Source organism: Lottia gigantea (assembly GCF_000327385.1).
Source record: "Lottia gigantea unplaced genomic scaffold LOTGIsca_48, whole genome shotgun sequence".
Taxonomy (NCBI): Eukaryota; Metazoa; Mollusca; class Gastropoda; family Lottiidae; genus Lottia; species Lottia gigantea.
In genome coordinates, this window is record NW_008709663.1 from 43,860 (window position 1) to 59,272 (window position 15,413).

General features: G+C 33.9%; 2 protein-coding genes across 2 annotated transcripts in view; both read left to right on the forward strand.

Moving 5' to 3' along the window:
• LOTGIDRAFT_164873 (hypothetical protein) overlaps nt 1-13,209 on the forward strand; it is a gene marked incomplete at both ends in the record, with an annotated part of 15,100 nt that extends 1,891 nt beyond the window's left edge. Inside the window, 4 exons of the mRNA XM_009061388.1 lie at nt 210-1,385; nt 1,716-10,786; nt 11,057-12,478; nt 12,892-13,209. Coding sequence (XP_009059636.1) covers nt 210-1,385; nt 1,716-10,786; nt 11,057-12,478; nt 12,892-13,209 — 11,987 coding nt within the window. The remainder of the gene's footprint in view (nt 1-209; nt 1,386-1,715; nt 10,787-11,056; nt 12,479-12,891) is intronic.
• Nucleotides 13,210-13,425: 216 nt separating this feature from the next.
• On the forward strand, nt 13,426-13,731 carry LOTGIDRAFT_124809 (hypothetical protein; the record flags this gene model as incomplete). Its single annotated transcript, XM_009061389.1, has 1 exon — nt 13,426-13,731. A coding segment is annotated over one exon (306 nt), but the record flags the coding sequence as incomplete, so codon positions are not given.
• Nucleotides 13,732-15,413: the final 1,682 nt, after the last annotated feature.

Consider the following 15,413-nt stretch of genomic DNA (forward strand, 5'->3'; position numbering starts at 1 on the left):
GCTAAATTTGATAGGCGATAAGTTTGGATTTTCAAGGCTCTGTTTCAAAGACGGATACCAGGGTACATTGTTTTGGTTCCCATTGCGAGCAGAAGATTCGAAACTGTCCCGTGATACTTATACTTATGCGAAAATTCAAGACATATTTCGTGGATTTAAAGATTTGGCACCATCTATTCTATTGTTTTTAAAGAAAATTGAATTTATAGAAGTGTTTGAAGAATCAGAGAATGATTTGATTTATCGAGTACAGATATCTGTCGAGGAAGAAGAGGACCTTCATCAAATTCGTGATCAGAGAGGAGATTTTTTACAGAAAGTTGAAGAATTGAATGGGAAATTGGCAAATGAATATCTTTTCCATTATTTGAAACTTTCTATTAAATGTGAAGGGAAGAAATGGTTATCAGAAGAAACAAATACAAAAGATTGGATAGTGGTAAATCATTATCATGGAGGATCTGTAAGTAATGGTCTACAGGGACTAATAGATGATGAAGAATGGTCTTATAGTCCATATGTCAGTGTAGCAGGATGCTTATCAAATTGTGATGAAGAGTTTAAAGGGCATATATATTGCTTTTTACCACTACCGTTAGAACGCACTAGCCCTACTGGCTTGCCAGTTCATATCAATGGGTTCTTTGCTTTGAGCCAAGATCGTCATCATATTAAATGGATGTCATCAGAAGAGGAAAACAGGAACGGTCTCTCGGAAAATTCTGTAGAATGGAACAAAATTTTAGCTACGGAAATCTTGCCCTTGGTATATTCAGAATTGCTAACATATTTGACTGAAGCTGATATTGACACGAATACAATATATAAATTGTTACCTAAACCCGAATTGATTACTGAAAACTGGAAGATATTTATCAAACCACTTTTTAAACAACTCTACGAGAAAAACATCATCTTTACCAAGGCTTCTGGTGGAAAATGGATTAAACCTGATGAAGCAACTGTGTTGGTAAAGGAGGAATATCCAGATACTATATTAAAGGTTATAGAAGATGTATATTTATTAAAGGAAAAGAATGTAGCTTGTCTTCCAGATGATTTTGTGAAATCTTTAAAGTCACATGGCCGGATTGAAGTATCTGATTCGTCATGTTTACATTCCTTTTTGATTCAACATGATGATATATTTGACTTGATGGACATCAACCAGAAGATGAAACTACTGGAATATTTCATATCTAATGATATCGAAAAACTGCAAGATCTGAAGATATTGCCATTAGCTAATGGTGAATTTCATATATTTGATGCTGAAGAAGAGACTATATTCTGGTGTGAAGCAGAGAGTTTGAAATTATTCCCGGGAATGGAATCAAGGTTTATGCTCAATGACCTCTCTCAAGATATATCTCAAAAACTAATAGGTATTCCAAATTTCATTTATATAATGTTTATTACACACAAATTATAACTTTGTTTTAACGATATGTATCGTCTTCACTTTTTTATATTGCCCATATGTTTGCATATTGTGTCTTCGCCCCCTTCTGTAAACAGTGCCATATTTAATCTAATCTGAGCTTCTGAGCATTATAATATTGGCACGGTGGTTGATGTTCATGATGAAAGATTCTACTTTTACTGCCTTGGATCCAATTGTGTTTTATAAGCAGGCTAGACTGATTTCATCTTTTGAACCCTTTTTGTTTTGAGTGAATGTGACTTTCAAGATAACATGGTTCTTTTCATTTCAGATCGGTTCCAAGTTAAACAACTATTACCTGAACATATTCAAGAATTACTCAAAGAGTGTATAGAGATTAACGGTTTTAGGCATAAAGAGATCACACCACAAATTACTGATTGGTTAAATGACGTATGGAAATATATACACAAAAATGAGGATGTTTTCCAGTTGCCATGGATTTCACATTTACATTTACTACCATTTCATAAAGAAAACAAACTCATCCATGTTGATTCAGTGTCTATTTTGAGTTCCAAAGAAAACATGGACACTTTAGATCCACAGTTATCGAATTCTCTTGAAAAACTTGGTGTAAAGATTATCACCTCACTCTCTAATACAATATCAGCACTAGTGGAGGGTAAATTTGTACAGTATCCTACAACTGAAGGTATATTTAACTGTATGAAGAAAATAACGAGTAAACAACAAATAGAACAGTTTAACCAAGAGGCCTCAACTAATGAAAGAAATCAACTTCTTGAAAAATTTGCAAACCTTTCTGATGACCAGGTTTTGCAGATATCTGAGCTTATTCAACAACTGGAAATATTTGAGGTGATGAACAGTAACCGGTATGTTTGTTTGAATGAGATAAATACAATGTATTATAGAGGAAGCCATCCTGAACTACCTATCTCCTATAAAGGTACTGTTATAAAATGTACATCAGAGTCTATCAAGAAAGTTGGAAGAAATTGTTGTTGTGATTTCTTAGAATATGAAGAGATCATTGAAGATATACTATCATCATTTCCCAGCTATAATAAGTCAGAACAACTTAAATTCATGGAATTCTTCCTAAAGCATTTATCACATTTTGAAAAGGAAATTAAAATAATGAAGTTAGCCGGTGATATATGTGTTATAGAGAACAAGAGTGGAGAACTTGTGAAACCAAAAGATTTACTTGACCCAAGTTCAATGTTACTTAAAGACATGTTTCAACCGCGTGACTTCCCTTCTAATAATTATGACATAAAGAAATTGAAGAAGCTGGGATTACGATTTGAAGAAGATTTAACAGGAAAGGACATCTTGAATCTTGCTGATAAAGTAATTGATGATGGAACTGGTTCAGATGAGATTTACAAGAAAGGTGTGGCTCTATGTCAATGGATAGATAAATACAACGATAGATTGGAACAGGAAGTGATAAATCTATTAACCTCAAAGACAATCTGCCCAATTATGAACAAAAGACCAGAATATTATCCAAAAACGTTACCATTTAAGGGAGAAGATGCTATGTTCCAGTTTAAAAAACCACAAGATTTATTCAGCTGTAAAGATGCCAATCTAGTTGGTGGAGTAGGTGTATTATCTAATGAAGATATACCACAATGTTTTAAAACATGTATCAAACCTGTAGATGGAGAAGTATTTGAACAACTGAAATTGGTTACACTAAGATACGATACGAAAGATAAAATTGAATTCTTACCAGTTCTGAATAAAATATATGAATATATAAACAACTCTAATCTTAAAATACCAGACGAAATTTTAAACCAGAAGATAGTATGGACTGGATCCACCTTCCAACTGTCATCTTATGTCTACTGTACAGGAAAGAAGGACGATCTTCCACTACAACCATACCGATATCTGCTACCTCCTGAAATGAATGAATACCGAAATCTATTTGAAAAGTTTGGATGCAAGAAAGAGCAAAACGACCAAATGTTGCTGGATGTATTGAGTGATATCAGAGTGAAGCATGACGCAAATCAGACCCTAGACGAATTGGACGTTTCAAAGGACACATCAATAGTTTTACAGATAATAAATAAATTGGCCAAATCAACCGAAGATTACAGTCAGTGTATTTTATTGCCCATCCATATAGATTCGTCCAAGTTGCTGTTAAAACCAGCCAGTGAGTGTACTGTATGTAATGAGTCATGGTTAAAGAATTTGTCCAGTATGGATGATGATGATGATGATACAGATGAAGATGAAATCTTTTATGTTCATAAGGAAATATCTTCTTACACTGCAAACAGATTTAATGTCCCTGCTCTAAATGATCGTGTATTATGTGACGCTGATAAATTTGATATGAATTTCGGCCAGAAGGAACCTTTAACAACTAGATTGAAAAATCTTTTAAATGATTATACCGATGGATTTACTGTACCCAAGGAAATTATTCAGAATGCGGATGATGCTGGAGCAAGTGTTGTGAAGTTTCTATACGATGAGAGAGCCATGCCAGAAGCACTGACATGTCTGTTTGATGAAGGTATGGAACCTGTACAAGGACCAGCATTCTGGGCATATAATGATGCTAAATTTACAGACACTGATTATGAGAATATAACAAAGTTAGCTGGAGCCACAAAGAAAGATGATCAAATGAAAATTGGTAGATTTGGGCTAGGGTTTAATTCTGTCTACAACCTAACTGATACACCAAGCTTTATTTCTGGTGATACATATGTTATCTTTGATCCTCATGAGACTCATTTACACAAATCTGGGCTAAAAATCAAACTAAATTACTCAAAAAATCGGAAAATGAGACAGAAGATGAAAGGGCAGTTTTATCCATTTGAAGGAGTCTTTCAATGTAAAGTCCTAAATAAAGAACAAGTCGACTTTGATGGAACACTATTCAGATTCCCTCTTAGAAATCAATCAGAAGCGGCTAAAAGTTTGATTAAAGACTTCTGTTACTCAAAAAATGAAATGAAGGAATTCATTCAAAAGATTGCAGATGGATGTGGAAATCTGTTGCTGTTCACTCAGAATGTAAGGAGAATTGAACTTCATCATCTACATAAAGGAGGCAAACCAAATGAAGCACAATTAATACTGGAAGTTACCAAGTCATCTAATCGGGATAATACTTCTGCTCTGAAGATATTGACAAGCCACAACAGTCAGCGCCAAGACGGTCAACTTGCACAATTATCAGAAGAAATTGAAATTTTGGTATCAGTCAAAAAGACAGGAACAGCGCAAGACTTTTTCAAACTACCACATATTGAAAAAACTGTGTCTTATTTAATAAGTTGGAGCTTTGGGAAAGATAAAGTAGTAAATGCAGCAAAAAGAAAAGAATTTAAAGGTCTACTTCCTATTGCTGGAACAGCTGTTTTAAAGAACAACCAGGATGATGATACCAGTAACTTTGGATTCTATGATAAATCACATCTGTTCTGTTTCTTACCTCTACCAATACCAACGAGTTTACCTGCTCACGTGAATGGTTCATTTGCAGTACAGTCTAGCCGTAGAGATCTTGTATGGCAAAATGAAGATGATATTGAGGTTCCTGGAGATGAATGGAATATGTGCCTGCTGGAAGATGCTTGTTGCAAAGCGTATCTATTGATGATGACAACTATGGCTAGAGATGTACCAGAGGACAAATATAACAGACTTTGGCCCAATATTTCACAGTGTACATCAAGACATGATAAAGTACTATCAAGACATATTTATAAGACAATTTGTGCTGGTGATTATAGAGTGTTCCAGTCTAAAGATAAACCTGTTTCTATTAATAATGCCATCTTTCTTGATCCAACCTTAAGAGACCAAGATGTTATTGGTGAAATAGCCCTGAAAGCTTTATGTCATTTCTCCAAAACGAAAATGGATTCCTTAATCCCACATTTTGATGGTGGAATCTCTGTGGTAGATCTGCTTCCGGACGTTTGGAAACAGTTTAAAAGTGCTGGTTGTGAAGAAGTTATTAGACACAGAATGGTAACAATTGAAACATTCTACAGTTGTTTATTTTTCCCAACATTGACTGATAAGTTCTGGTCTCCAGAAGAAATTGATGAATTACTTCTTTACAGTCTTCAGCTAAAAAATGATAGAATTAACGAGCTAATAGAAAATAGTGACTGTATACCAACGAAACCAAACCATAAAAGACTTAAACCAAGCTTATTAATTCATCCACATGGTGAGATAGCAGAATTGTTTGATGAATCTGAAGAACGTTTTCCAGATGATACAAAACTAAAGACGGGTAGCTTTAGAAACGTTGAGGTTCTGGATATTTTGAGGAATCTTGGTATGATGAGCGATGATTTACCATGGGACCAAATGCCAGAAAGAATTACCATTGCAGTAAACACACTAAATGAAAAATTGATCCAATCTCGCTTTGAAAAATTTATGGCATACATGTCTACAGGGAAAGAAAATTACAAGAAGAAATTTGAGTTTTGTCCTAAAAACATACGACAAGAATTGTCCATGCTACCATTCCTACCAGTAAAGACTCTAACGTGGAAATTTCCCCAATTTACAAACAGTGATAAGAAGATGTTTGTTTCCACACATGAGGCTTATTTACAAGATCTTCAGGAATTTGTTGGCTGCACTTCACCAATTGTTGATACATCTACTAGATCCTACACCAATAGTTACCATGATTCCATTTTAAAATGGTTGGGTGTTAAACATTCAGAACAACAGCTACCACTGGAACTGGTCCTAGAAAATATGCTGATAATGTCACAGTACCATTCCCAGTCTCTTACCAACGATTTGTATCACGACTTGGAAAAATCATTTATTGCCATGTACAAATATTTAAATAATAAAATAGATAATTCAGAAGAGACACCAGAGCAGAATGAAAATATAAAACAGTTAATTTTGAAAAAACTGAAAGGAAAGGCTGTTGTATTACATTTAGAATCTTTGACAACTCCTGATGTTTTGGTTCTAGAACCAGGGATCCACACAGAACCATATATTTCTAGTACAAACCTTGCTAGATCATACGAGAAATTATTTATCTTAATTGGAGTACTACCAAAATTGACTGCAGTAAAGATTCTTGAGATCCTGATTCTGATAGACAATGAAAAACGTGACAGAGTGTTAGAAGAGGCTGAAATAAATATCATAGCTCAACTGTGTAGATCATTTGTTAAGTTATCAGATGAAGAACGATGTAGCGACATTGTGTCAGAAAAGATAAAAGACGTCAAGTTACCTGACTCGGAGAAACAATTAACCTCTATATCATCACTGTGTTTTGATGATAATGTTGACGTATATAACAAAGATATAGTGAATATTAGGCATCTCCACAAAAAATTTGATCGCAATACAGCTGAAGTATTTGGTGTCAAATCCAAAAGAGGACATAGTTTTGATGCCATCTCTTCACCATTGTTCGCAGAATTCGGGCAGCATGAAGAACTGACAAATCGAATCAAGAGAATTTTAGAGGGTTACCCTTGTGATGAATCGATTTTAAAAGAAATGCTTCAAAATGCTGATGACGCTGGTGCTACAGAAGTTATATTCATTAAAGACTTTCGAACGTTACCCAAAACATCCCTCCCAGATCCAAGACTGGAAGAAGTTCAAGGACCAGCTTTGTGTGTTTTCAACAATAGTTTTTTTACTGAAGAAGATTTGAAAGGAATTCAGGACTTGGGAACGGGTAGTAAACAAGAAGAAGTTCTAAAAACCGGCCAATATGGTGTGGGCTTTAATGTTGTTTATCGTGTAACTGATGTTCCATCATTCTGGAGCAAGGGTGGAGATGTTGGTGAAACCCTTTGTATATTCGATCCTCACTGTAAATACCTTTCAATGGCACATTCAATGAAACCTGGTGTAAAGATAGATGCTGTTGGTCTAAAAAATTCATTTCCGGATTTCAATGAAGGATTTCTACCTGAATTTACAAGGACATTGAACCAAGGCACGGTATTTAGGCTCCCACTAAGAAATAAACAAATGGCTGGTTTGTCTAAAATTTCAAAGCATGAGATGACTGAAAACCACATTGATAAAATCTTTGAAATTTTGAAGAATCAAATATTCTCATCTATGCTGTTCTTAGAGAATATTACCTCAGTTAAATTTGGTACAGTTAAATCAAATGGCAAAGTACAGATTGACTATACTGTTCAGTCCCGTAAACAAAACCAACAGAAACAGGAAATTTTCAACAACCATTTATTAGATCTCAGTGCCAGAATTAAAGACAAACATTGTGATGCTTTTCATCTACTGAAAGAGGTGACTATTAATATGAGAATCAAAGATAGTTTAAAGAAAGATGAAGAATACTTGATAGTAAAACGTGCCGGATTTAAAAACGGACTGCCTGATAAATTGATTGAAGCTTTAAAGAGTGGTAAATTAATGAAACTACCACGAGGTGGAGTGGCTATGAATTTAAAGAAATTCAAAGTCGAGGGAATTGCCTATTGTACATTGCCTCTACCGATATTCACTGGTCTCCCGGTTCATGTGAACGGACAATTTGCTTTAGATCATGAATCAAGAAGAAATATCTGGAATGATGAAACATCTGTAGCTGGATTGTGGAATAGTGTATTAAATTCTCAAATCATTGTCCCAGCGTATTTGACATTATTGGAAGAGTTTAAACTATACCCATTAAGTGTCCGTCAAAAAACCTTAAGCAAACATACCATGGAAAAGGAAATCAGAAAGTTTGAAAATTTACTCCCTAAATCCCAATCGACAAATGATAAATTCTGGAAGGAATTTGTGGTTAAGATGTATACGGCCATTGGGGAGGAGAAGAGACCATTTTTCCCTGTTCTCAAGGAAAACACACAGAAATGGAATGATATTGAATGGGTAGCAGTTCAAACTGGTGCAGAATTTAATGGTTGTTTTGATACACTGTATTCTTATTTCAAAGATGAAACATCAACAGCAACCACACCGTACAGATCATCAGGTTCTTCAAGATCAACTCATTTACCGTCTCCATCAGTAAAGAAAACAACTCAAAGTGAAAACATTACCCTAAAACAGATTTTGATAAGATTGGGAATGAAAGTTTTGGAGACATCTAAACGGATATTAGACGAATTCAAACAAGCTGAAGTCAAGGTTCAATCTGTTAATCCTGAAAATGTTTTGAAGTTTCTCAAATCTTACCAAAGTAAAGTTGAAAACAGATGTGAATTAAGCATTCCCGAAAATATTCAAAATACGCCATTTGGAAGCTTGGAAAACTTTAAATTGGTTTTGGAATTTGTACTTTGTGATATCAAGATAGAAAATGTAGAAAACTTACTTGGTTCTCCATTGCTTTTAAGACAAAATAACATTTTGGATTTCTATGGAGAAGGGAAAATAATAGTGACACGATTTTGCGACATTTTTGAAGAATTTGCGCAACAATTTATCCATTCTGGGTGTGTATCTATGCTAGAGCGTTTTGTGGACAGTTTCCCACCATTAACAAAATGGTCATTAGAATCTTTTAAAGAAATGTTTGGAAAATCTAAAAGTTATAAATTACTCACAAGTGGTGAAATTATTCCTTGGAATAAAGATGACTTCTCCTTAGATTGGATTTGTAACGTTTGGAAGTTTATCAGTCAACATTTACTAAAACAGGATGGGCACTCAACAGAAAAACTTATTCCTGGTTCTTTGCATTTTGAATTACTATCAAGGCTAAGTATTCTTCCTGTTAGAAAAGGAGTCGATGGGTTTTTCCTGTACCCTCTATCAAAAACACATTATATATTCGATTCAGAGATATATACGAAAAGTTTCACTAACGACAAGATGAAGGAAGCTCTCCTGAAATTGAAGATTCCAAGGTTAGTGTGTCCTGAAACAAACGAGAAAGAATACGAGACAGCCCGGCAAACCGTGGCATCGGTAGATGATCCAGACAGCATGGTAAAGCTTCTATTAAGCAATTTAAAGACTTCTGTTTGTGATTGTTCCAAAACAGCCTTCAATATATTGAAGTATTTTAATGATCGGATTGATGATATTAAACCAGTAGCCAAGGAACTATACCAACTGAATCTATTTGAAACATATGAAAACTCTTTGACAACAGTGGTTTCCGCAAAAAGATACATCTGTCTAGTAGAAGAGTTTAAGAGACCTGTGCCAAAAGATGGCATTAATCATTGGGCCGACACTTCCGGTATATGTATTTTGAAATATCATTATGATATTCACAAGCTCTTCGATATCTTAGGAATCAAGTGTGTTAAACCAGAGGAACTTTACTATAATTATATTTTACCAAACTTTCACTGCTTTCAAGCACAATACCATTTAATTCATTTAGGATATGTTCGAGATCTTCGAGTTACTTCAGAAGTCAATGAATTAATTTGTTCTGCTTTACAGAATGTAAAATTTCTGCCCAAGTCTGATGGAAGTTTGTACAGAGCTTGTGATTTTTATGATAAGCTAAATGATGTGTTTAAGGCGATGTTCACAGACGAAAACTTTGTACCTCCTCCTTACAATGACTTGATATGGTATCCATTTTTATTATCAGCTGGTCTTGTTACAACTGTTTCAACAGAGATGTTTGTTCAGTTTACTACCACTGTTGAAAAACTAGCAATGGGAGGAATTGATAAAAACATACTTAGAAAATCTAATACTCTTCTGCAACATTTGAAGAATCGTGGTTCAGATATAATACGTAAAGAAAATCTCCTGCCAAAAATAAAAGATATCAAGTTTGTAAAACGAATGATCCTTGGCGATCGTCATGTGCTGATTCATAAACAATTCAATGGGCAATCAAAATCTTTAGTTTCGTTCTCTGGTTCATTCTTGCAGGAAGACACTGATTATGTCTGGACAGTTGGTAATGTGATACAATCATCTCTTGTACCTATTGAGGACAGGACACCAAAGGGTGAAAGGACTTTTAATCAGTTATTGGGTATTTCCACTGAAGTAAGTTTTGATATTTTTGAAACAAACATGAAGAATGTCTCCAGTTCCCTTAATGAAGAAACAATTAAAAAAGTAAATATGTATCTTACATCTTTGTTTGAGAAATTCTACAAGTATCTGAAAAAGAATATTGACTATGGATTTAGTTTGAGTATTATTTCATCGATATTCTTGCCTGATGAAAAGAAATTAGTTGAACCATGGCGAGTTATAATGAAACCTAAAATGAAGTCGCAACTGATAAATGGTAGAATATTTGAAGCTCCTTTAAACTATTTTAAATATTTTGATGTGTTTGAATCACTTGGTGTTAAATCACAGGGAGAACCATCAATGTATCTGAAAGTTCTTGAAGACATATACAGAGACTGTTCTGGTAATGAATTACATGTAAATGAATTTTCAGTTGTTAAACAGTGCCTGAAAAACCTCATTGATCTATGGGAAAACAGAAAGGACAAAATAGAATCTGCAGGATCTATTTTATATCTCCCATCAATGGATAAGAAAATGGAACCATCAACAAATCTTATTTTCCTTGATAACAATTTTTTACATATGAGAATAAAACAAATTAGATTTAATTTTTTCATTGGATTTGAAAACTTGGAAATTGAAGTGTCTGACCCATTGACTTGTGTGAAAAAATGGCCCGAACAGTTTCATATGAGAAGATTAAGTCAAGTTGTCCGCGAAAAAATGATTGATGATGGCCGTCATGGGATTCCCCGTACAGATATACATCACCGATTGCATCATCCAGAAATGATCAAATCATTAATACGTGTAATGAAACATTTGCAAGATAAAAATCATAAGGTAATTGACGATGATAAAGCTATTGAAGACAAAGTTAAGCAGATATTGGACATAAAAGTTATTTCAATTGAGAATTTAACCACACACCTATTTTATAATGACAATGTTATCGATGGGAGCGAATTCAAAGTAAAGTGTTTTGAAGATAAATTAAGATTGCGAATCAAAGTATTATATATAGATAGTAAAATAGCAGCAGATAATATTATATTTGTATCCAGATTATCAAGAACACTAGGTAAAATTCTAAAGGAAAATATATCAGAGTTCTTTACTTTATTGTGGTCCTGTATTAAATCTAACCGCAGCGAAATGCATGCATTACTTGATGAGATGAACATAAGACAATCTGGTTATGAATGCAAATTAAATGAAGATATATTTCCCGAAGCAGGAACATTTATTCCCGAAGACAAGCATTGGCTTTTAGATAACAGTTATTCAAGTTTTTATGTGGGAGATTATGTGGGATACGAACTTTATGATCCCGCTGTTAATGATGAGACAGAAGATAATGTTACAGATACTCCTGTTTATATTTATGCTGTTATTGTCGACATTTTACAAGAAGATACAGAAGCACAGTTTGCTCGTTATAAAATTGATATTGGTGATGAAGAAAATATAGACGTTGACTCGACCAAAATCTACAAATTTCACAGGAATTTAACAAGTAGCTCAAGAGAAATAGTGTTAAGTGAGGATTCTCAACAAGGACGTATACCTTCTGAATCTACTGTTCCTACCGACAAGAAGAGCATACTGAAAGAAATCAGACAGTTATTAACTAAAGCTTGGAAACTATCAGAAGCTGATAGAAAACGAGTCATTAAACGTTTGTTATTGAAATGGCATCCTGATAAAAATCCTAATCTTGTGAAACTCGCTACAGAAATCACCCAAACTATACTTAACTATATAAGATATTTGGAGAAAGGGGGGAGTTTGGATGAAGACGAGGATGATGATGATAAAGATTACACTGATGGTGCGTCTGCAGACTATTATTCTGGTGGTAATTACAGCAGTTTCTACTCAAATATGCATTCAAGGGGAAGAAGTTATGCACAGCATTCCAACCAACAAAGATCAAATAGATCTTACCATAGTGACTCCAGTTTCCATTTCCACACAGGACCATTCCCCAGACCTGATGAAGCTAGACGATGGTACAAACAAGCAAGGTTTGATATAGAAGCTGCAGAAGAGTCTCACAATCAGGGATCTAATAATTACAACTGGATTTGTTACATGTGTCAACAGGTTTGTTATATTACTCTTACTTTACCAATGCAGGCTTCACAATGTCCCGAATTGACACCAGATGGACACACAATAGAGGAAATGTTCAAAACCGGATATGATCATATAAATATCGCACTCGGTTATGAGCGGTTGCAATATATTTGGAATGCCAAAACTAAAAAAGGCCTTGCGATGGTTCATTTTCATGTTGAATTTGTGTGTCCACTTTGCTCTTCGTATGGCCATGCTTAGGACATCTTGTCAAATCGTGTCACCTTCGCCTATTTGTATCGCTGCGCGATTTTCGTATGTAAGCACTACGACAACATGAACCCCTCGCATTGCCATTGTGAATCAATCGTATTACAGTTTGACGACATCGAGATGGTGTTTATTAGTCAGATGATGACGATGTATGATTTGTTTTTCAGGCTGCTGAGAAGGCTCTGAAAGCTGTGTGGTATACCATTGATTCAAACAAAGTTTCACAATATCACAATTTATCTAGTATAGCATGTGGCCTTACCCAGTATCCAGAGTTGGTATCTTTAGCTGATGAATTACAGTCTTGTATTCGTGACCACACACGAATGAGATATCCAGATACTGTCCATTTTCCAAAAGTTCCAAAAGATGTCTATGATAGAAATGATTCTACTAAAGCTTGTCAATTGACAAAACAAATAGTCAACTATGTATCTAATATTGTTCATTGTAAGTATAATAATTTACAATCTTTCTGTCAATGATTATCTTCGTATTGTTGTATTTATTACTCTTGATTTAAGTCATGATAGGTTTATAAGCGATTTAAAAACTGTTATGGAAATATTGAACGATGAGATTTCGAAGGGCTATTGACTTGTATCATTCTTTCAACATCACCACTAAAGATAAAGTTTGCATCTTGTGGTATTTGTGTAGAGTAATGAGATCGCAATTGAGATTTAAGATGTTTTGGCTGTTTATATTTATTTGAGCTCTATCTCGTGGCTGTATATTTAACCGAGTTCTATCTCTTGTCTGTATATTTAACCGAGTTCTATCTCTTGTCTGTATATTTAACCGAGTTCTATCTCTTGTCTGTATATTTAACCGAGTTCTATCTCTTGGCTGTATATTTAACCGAGTTCTATCTCTTGTCTGTATATTTAACCGAGTTCTATCTCTTGTCTGTATATTTAACCGAGTTCTATCTCTTGTCTGTATATTTAACCGAGTTCTATCTCTTGGCTGTATATTTAACCGAGTTCTATCTCGTGGCTGTATAATTGTCTGAGATTTCTTTTGGCAGTATATTTATCTGAGCTCTATGTCATGGCTGTATATTTGTCTGAGCTTAATCTCGTGGATTAAATTTATCTGAGCTCCATCTCGCGGCTGTATATTTATCTAAGCTCTTTCTTGTGGCTGTATATAAATCTGATCTATCTCGTGGCTGCTTTTCTAATTTCAAACGTTTCGTTCAGACTATGGTAACTACAAAATTATATCAGGGATCTTATTCACAAAAAAATTTACTTTATCTTATTGGTCAAACTCTAAATTTGGTACTTAATTTAAGTTTAATAAACCAGATCTATATTTTATGTGAGAGTCACTGCGTGTTATTTGTGTTTAATTTATTACAATTACAACTTTAAACAGCAACAAACATGAGAGAAACTGATCTATTTTTTTTTTCAGAACTGTCCTTGAAGCCTGTAAAATATGAAGAGAGATTGGTGTTTATTTTATTTTTATAATTTTTAATGTGCTTTCTCGATTTAATATTTACATCTCTTGCTGTAGTTGTCCTAATTTTGATCTTTTATCTGGTGTTTGATTTATTACTAACGGGGACACGCCAAATAGAAGGTGTCAAATTATACATCTTTGTTGAAAAAATACATAATAAATACTTGAAATTGGCAAAGTGTAAAAAAAATTGTATTTTGGCTTCAAACCAAATGAAAATTACTTTCAACAAATTCAAAGGTAGATTAAAAATAATTGGGATTTTTTGGATGTTTTGTATCAATTGTTTTGATTGTGGATATGTAAATCCTTTTTTACATTGTTTTGTTTGAAATATCAAACACCACTTTTATTTCTAAACTTTGAAAATGAAAATATTAACTACATTAGATATATTTGATATGACTTCTTTAAGTTAAATATTATAGATTGAGATTGAAATACAGAATAGTTTACTTTTTGTCTTGTTTTTCTCTCTTAGTAATAAGTAGTTTGAAAAATATTGTTAATATGATATTTATGTAATATATGTATGTTACTAACATAGTGTGAAATATGTAATGTCTCTCATTGCCTCCATTTGACATCAAAACTCGATTGTAACAGTAAACGATACAGTTCTTCGTGCTAAGGGTTGAATTGTTACGTAATAATTAAGCTGTCGTTTATTTTGGAAAATTGAATTCTATTTTTAGTGTACATTGTGCAGCCTGTGGAGATCCGATCGGTTTTGAAAGGACTATGCTAAAACACTACAGATTCATGTTTTACCCAAAAATAGAATTCTAATTCAGAGTTTGAATTGATGGGTGAAATGGTGGAATTTGAGTTTTACGTATTTAAAAGATGGAAATCTGTTGTGGAGAAATTGAAAACCTTTATGATAGTTTTGTTTAGTTTTGAATTTTTGATTAGTAGTAGCTCTACAGTCGCAAATTACAGTAGTACTAAAACTGTTTTCGAGTCTATGTAACATATTTTGCTGGTGGATAAGTGAAAGTCTTGATTTTCCTCTTACTTTTTCCAATATTTTCTAAGGCAAGTTATAATAATACGCTTATAGGTTATACGTTTTTTGTGTGTTTTGCTTTTAAATAAACGTAAATAATATTATCGAATCTTTCATATTTTCTCAGCCTATCTGATGGATGAAGGAACCAGTGGCGTAAGGTGAGGGGCCGATCGGTGCACGGTAACTTGGTCACAGGAAATTTGG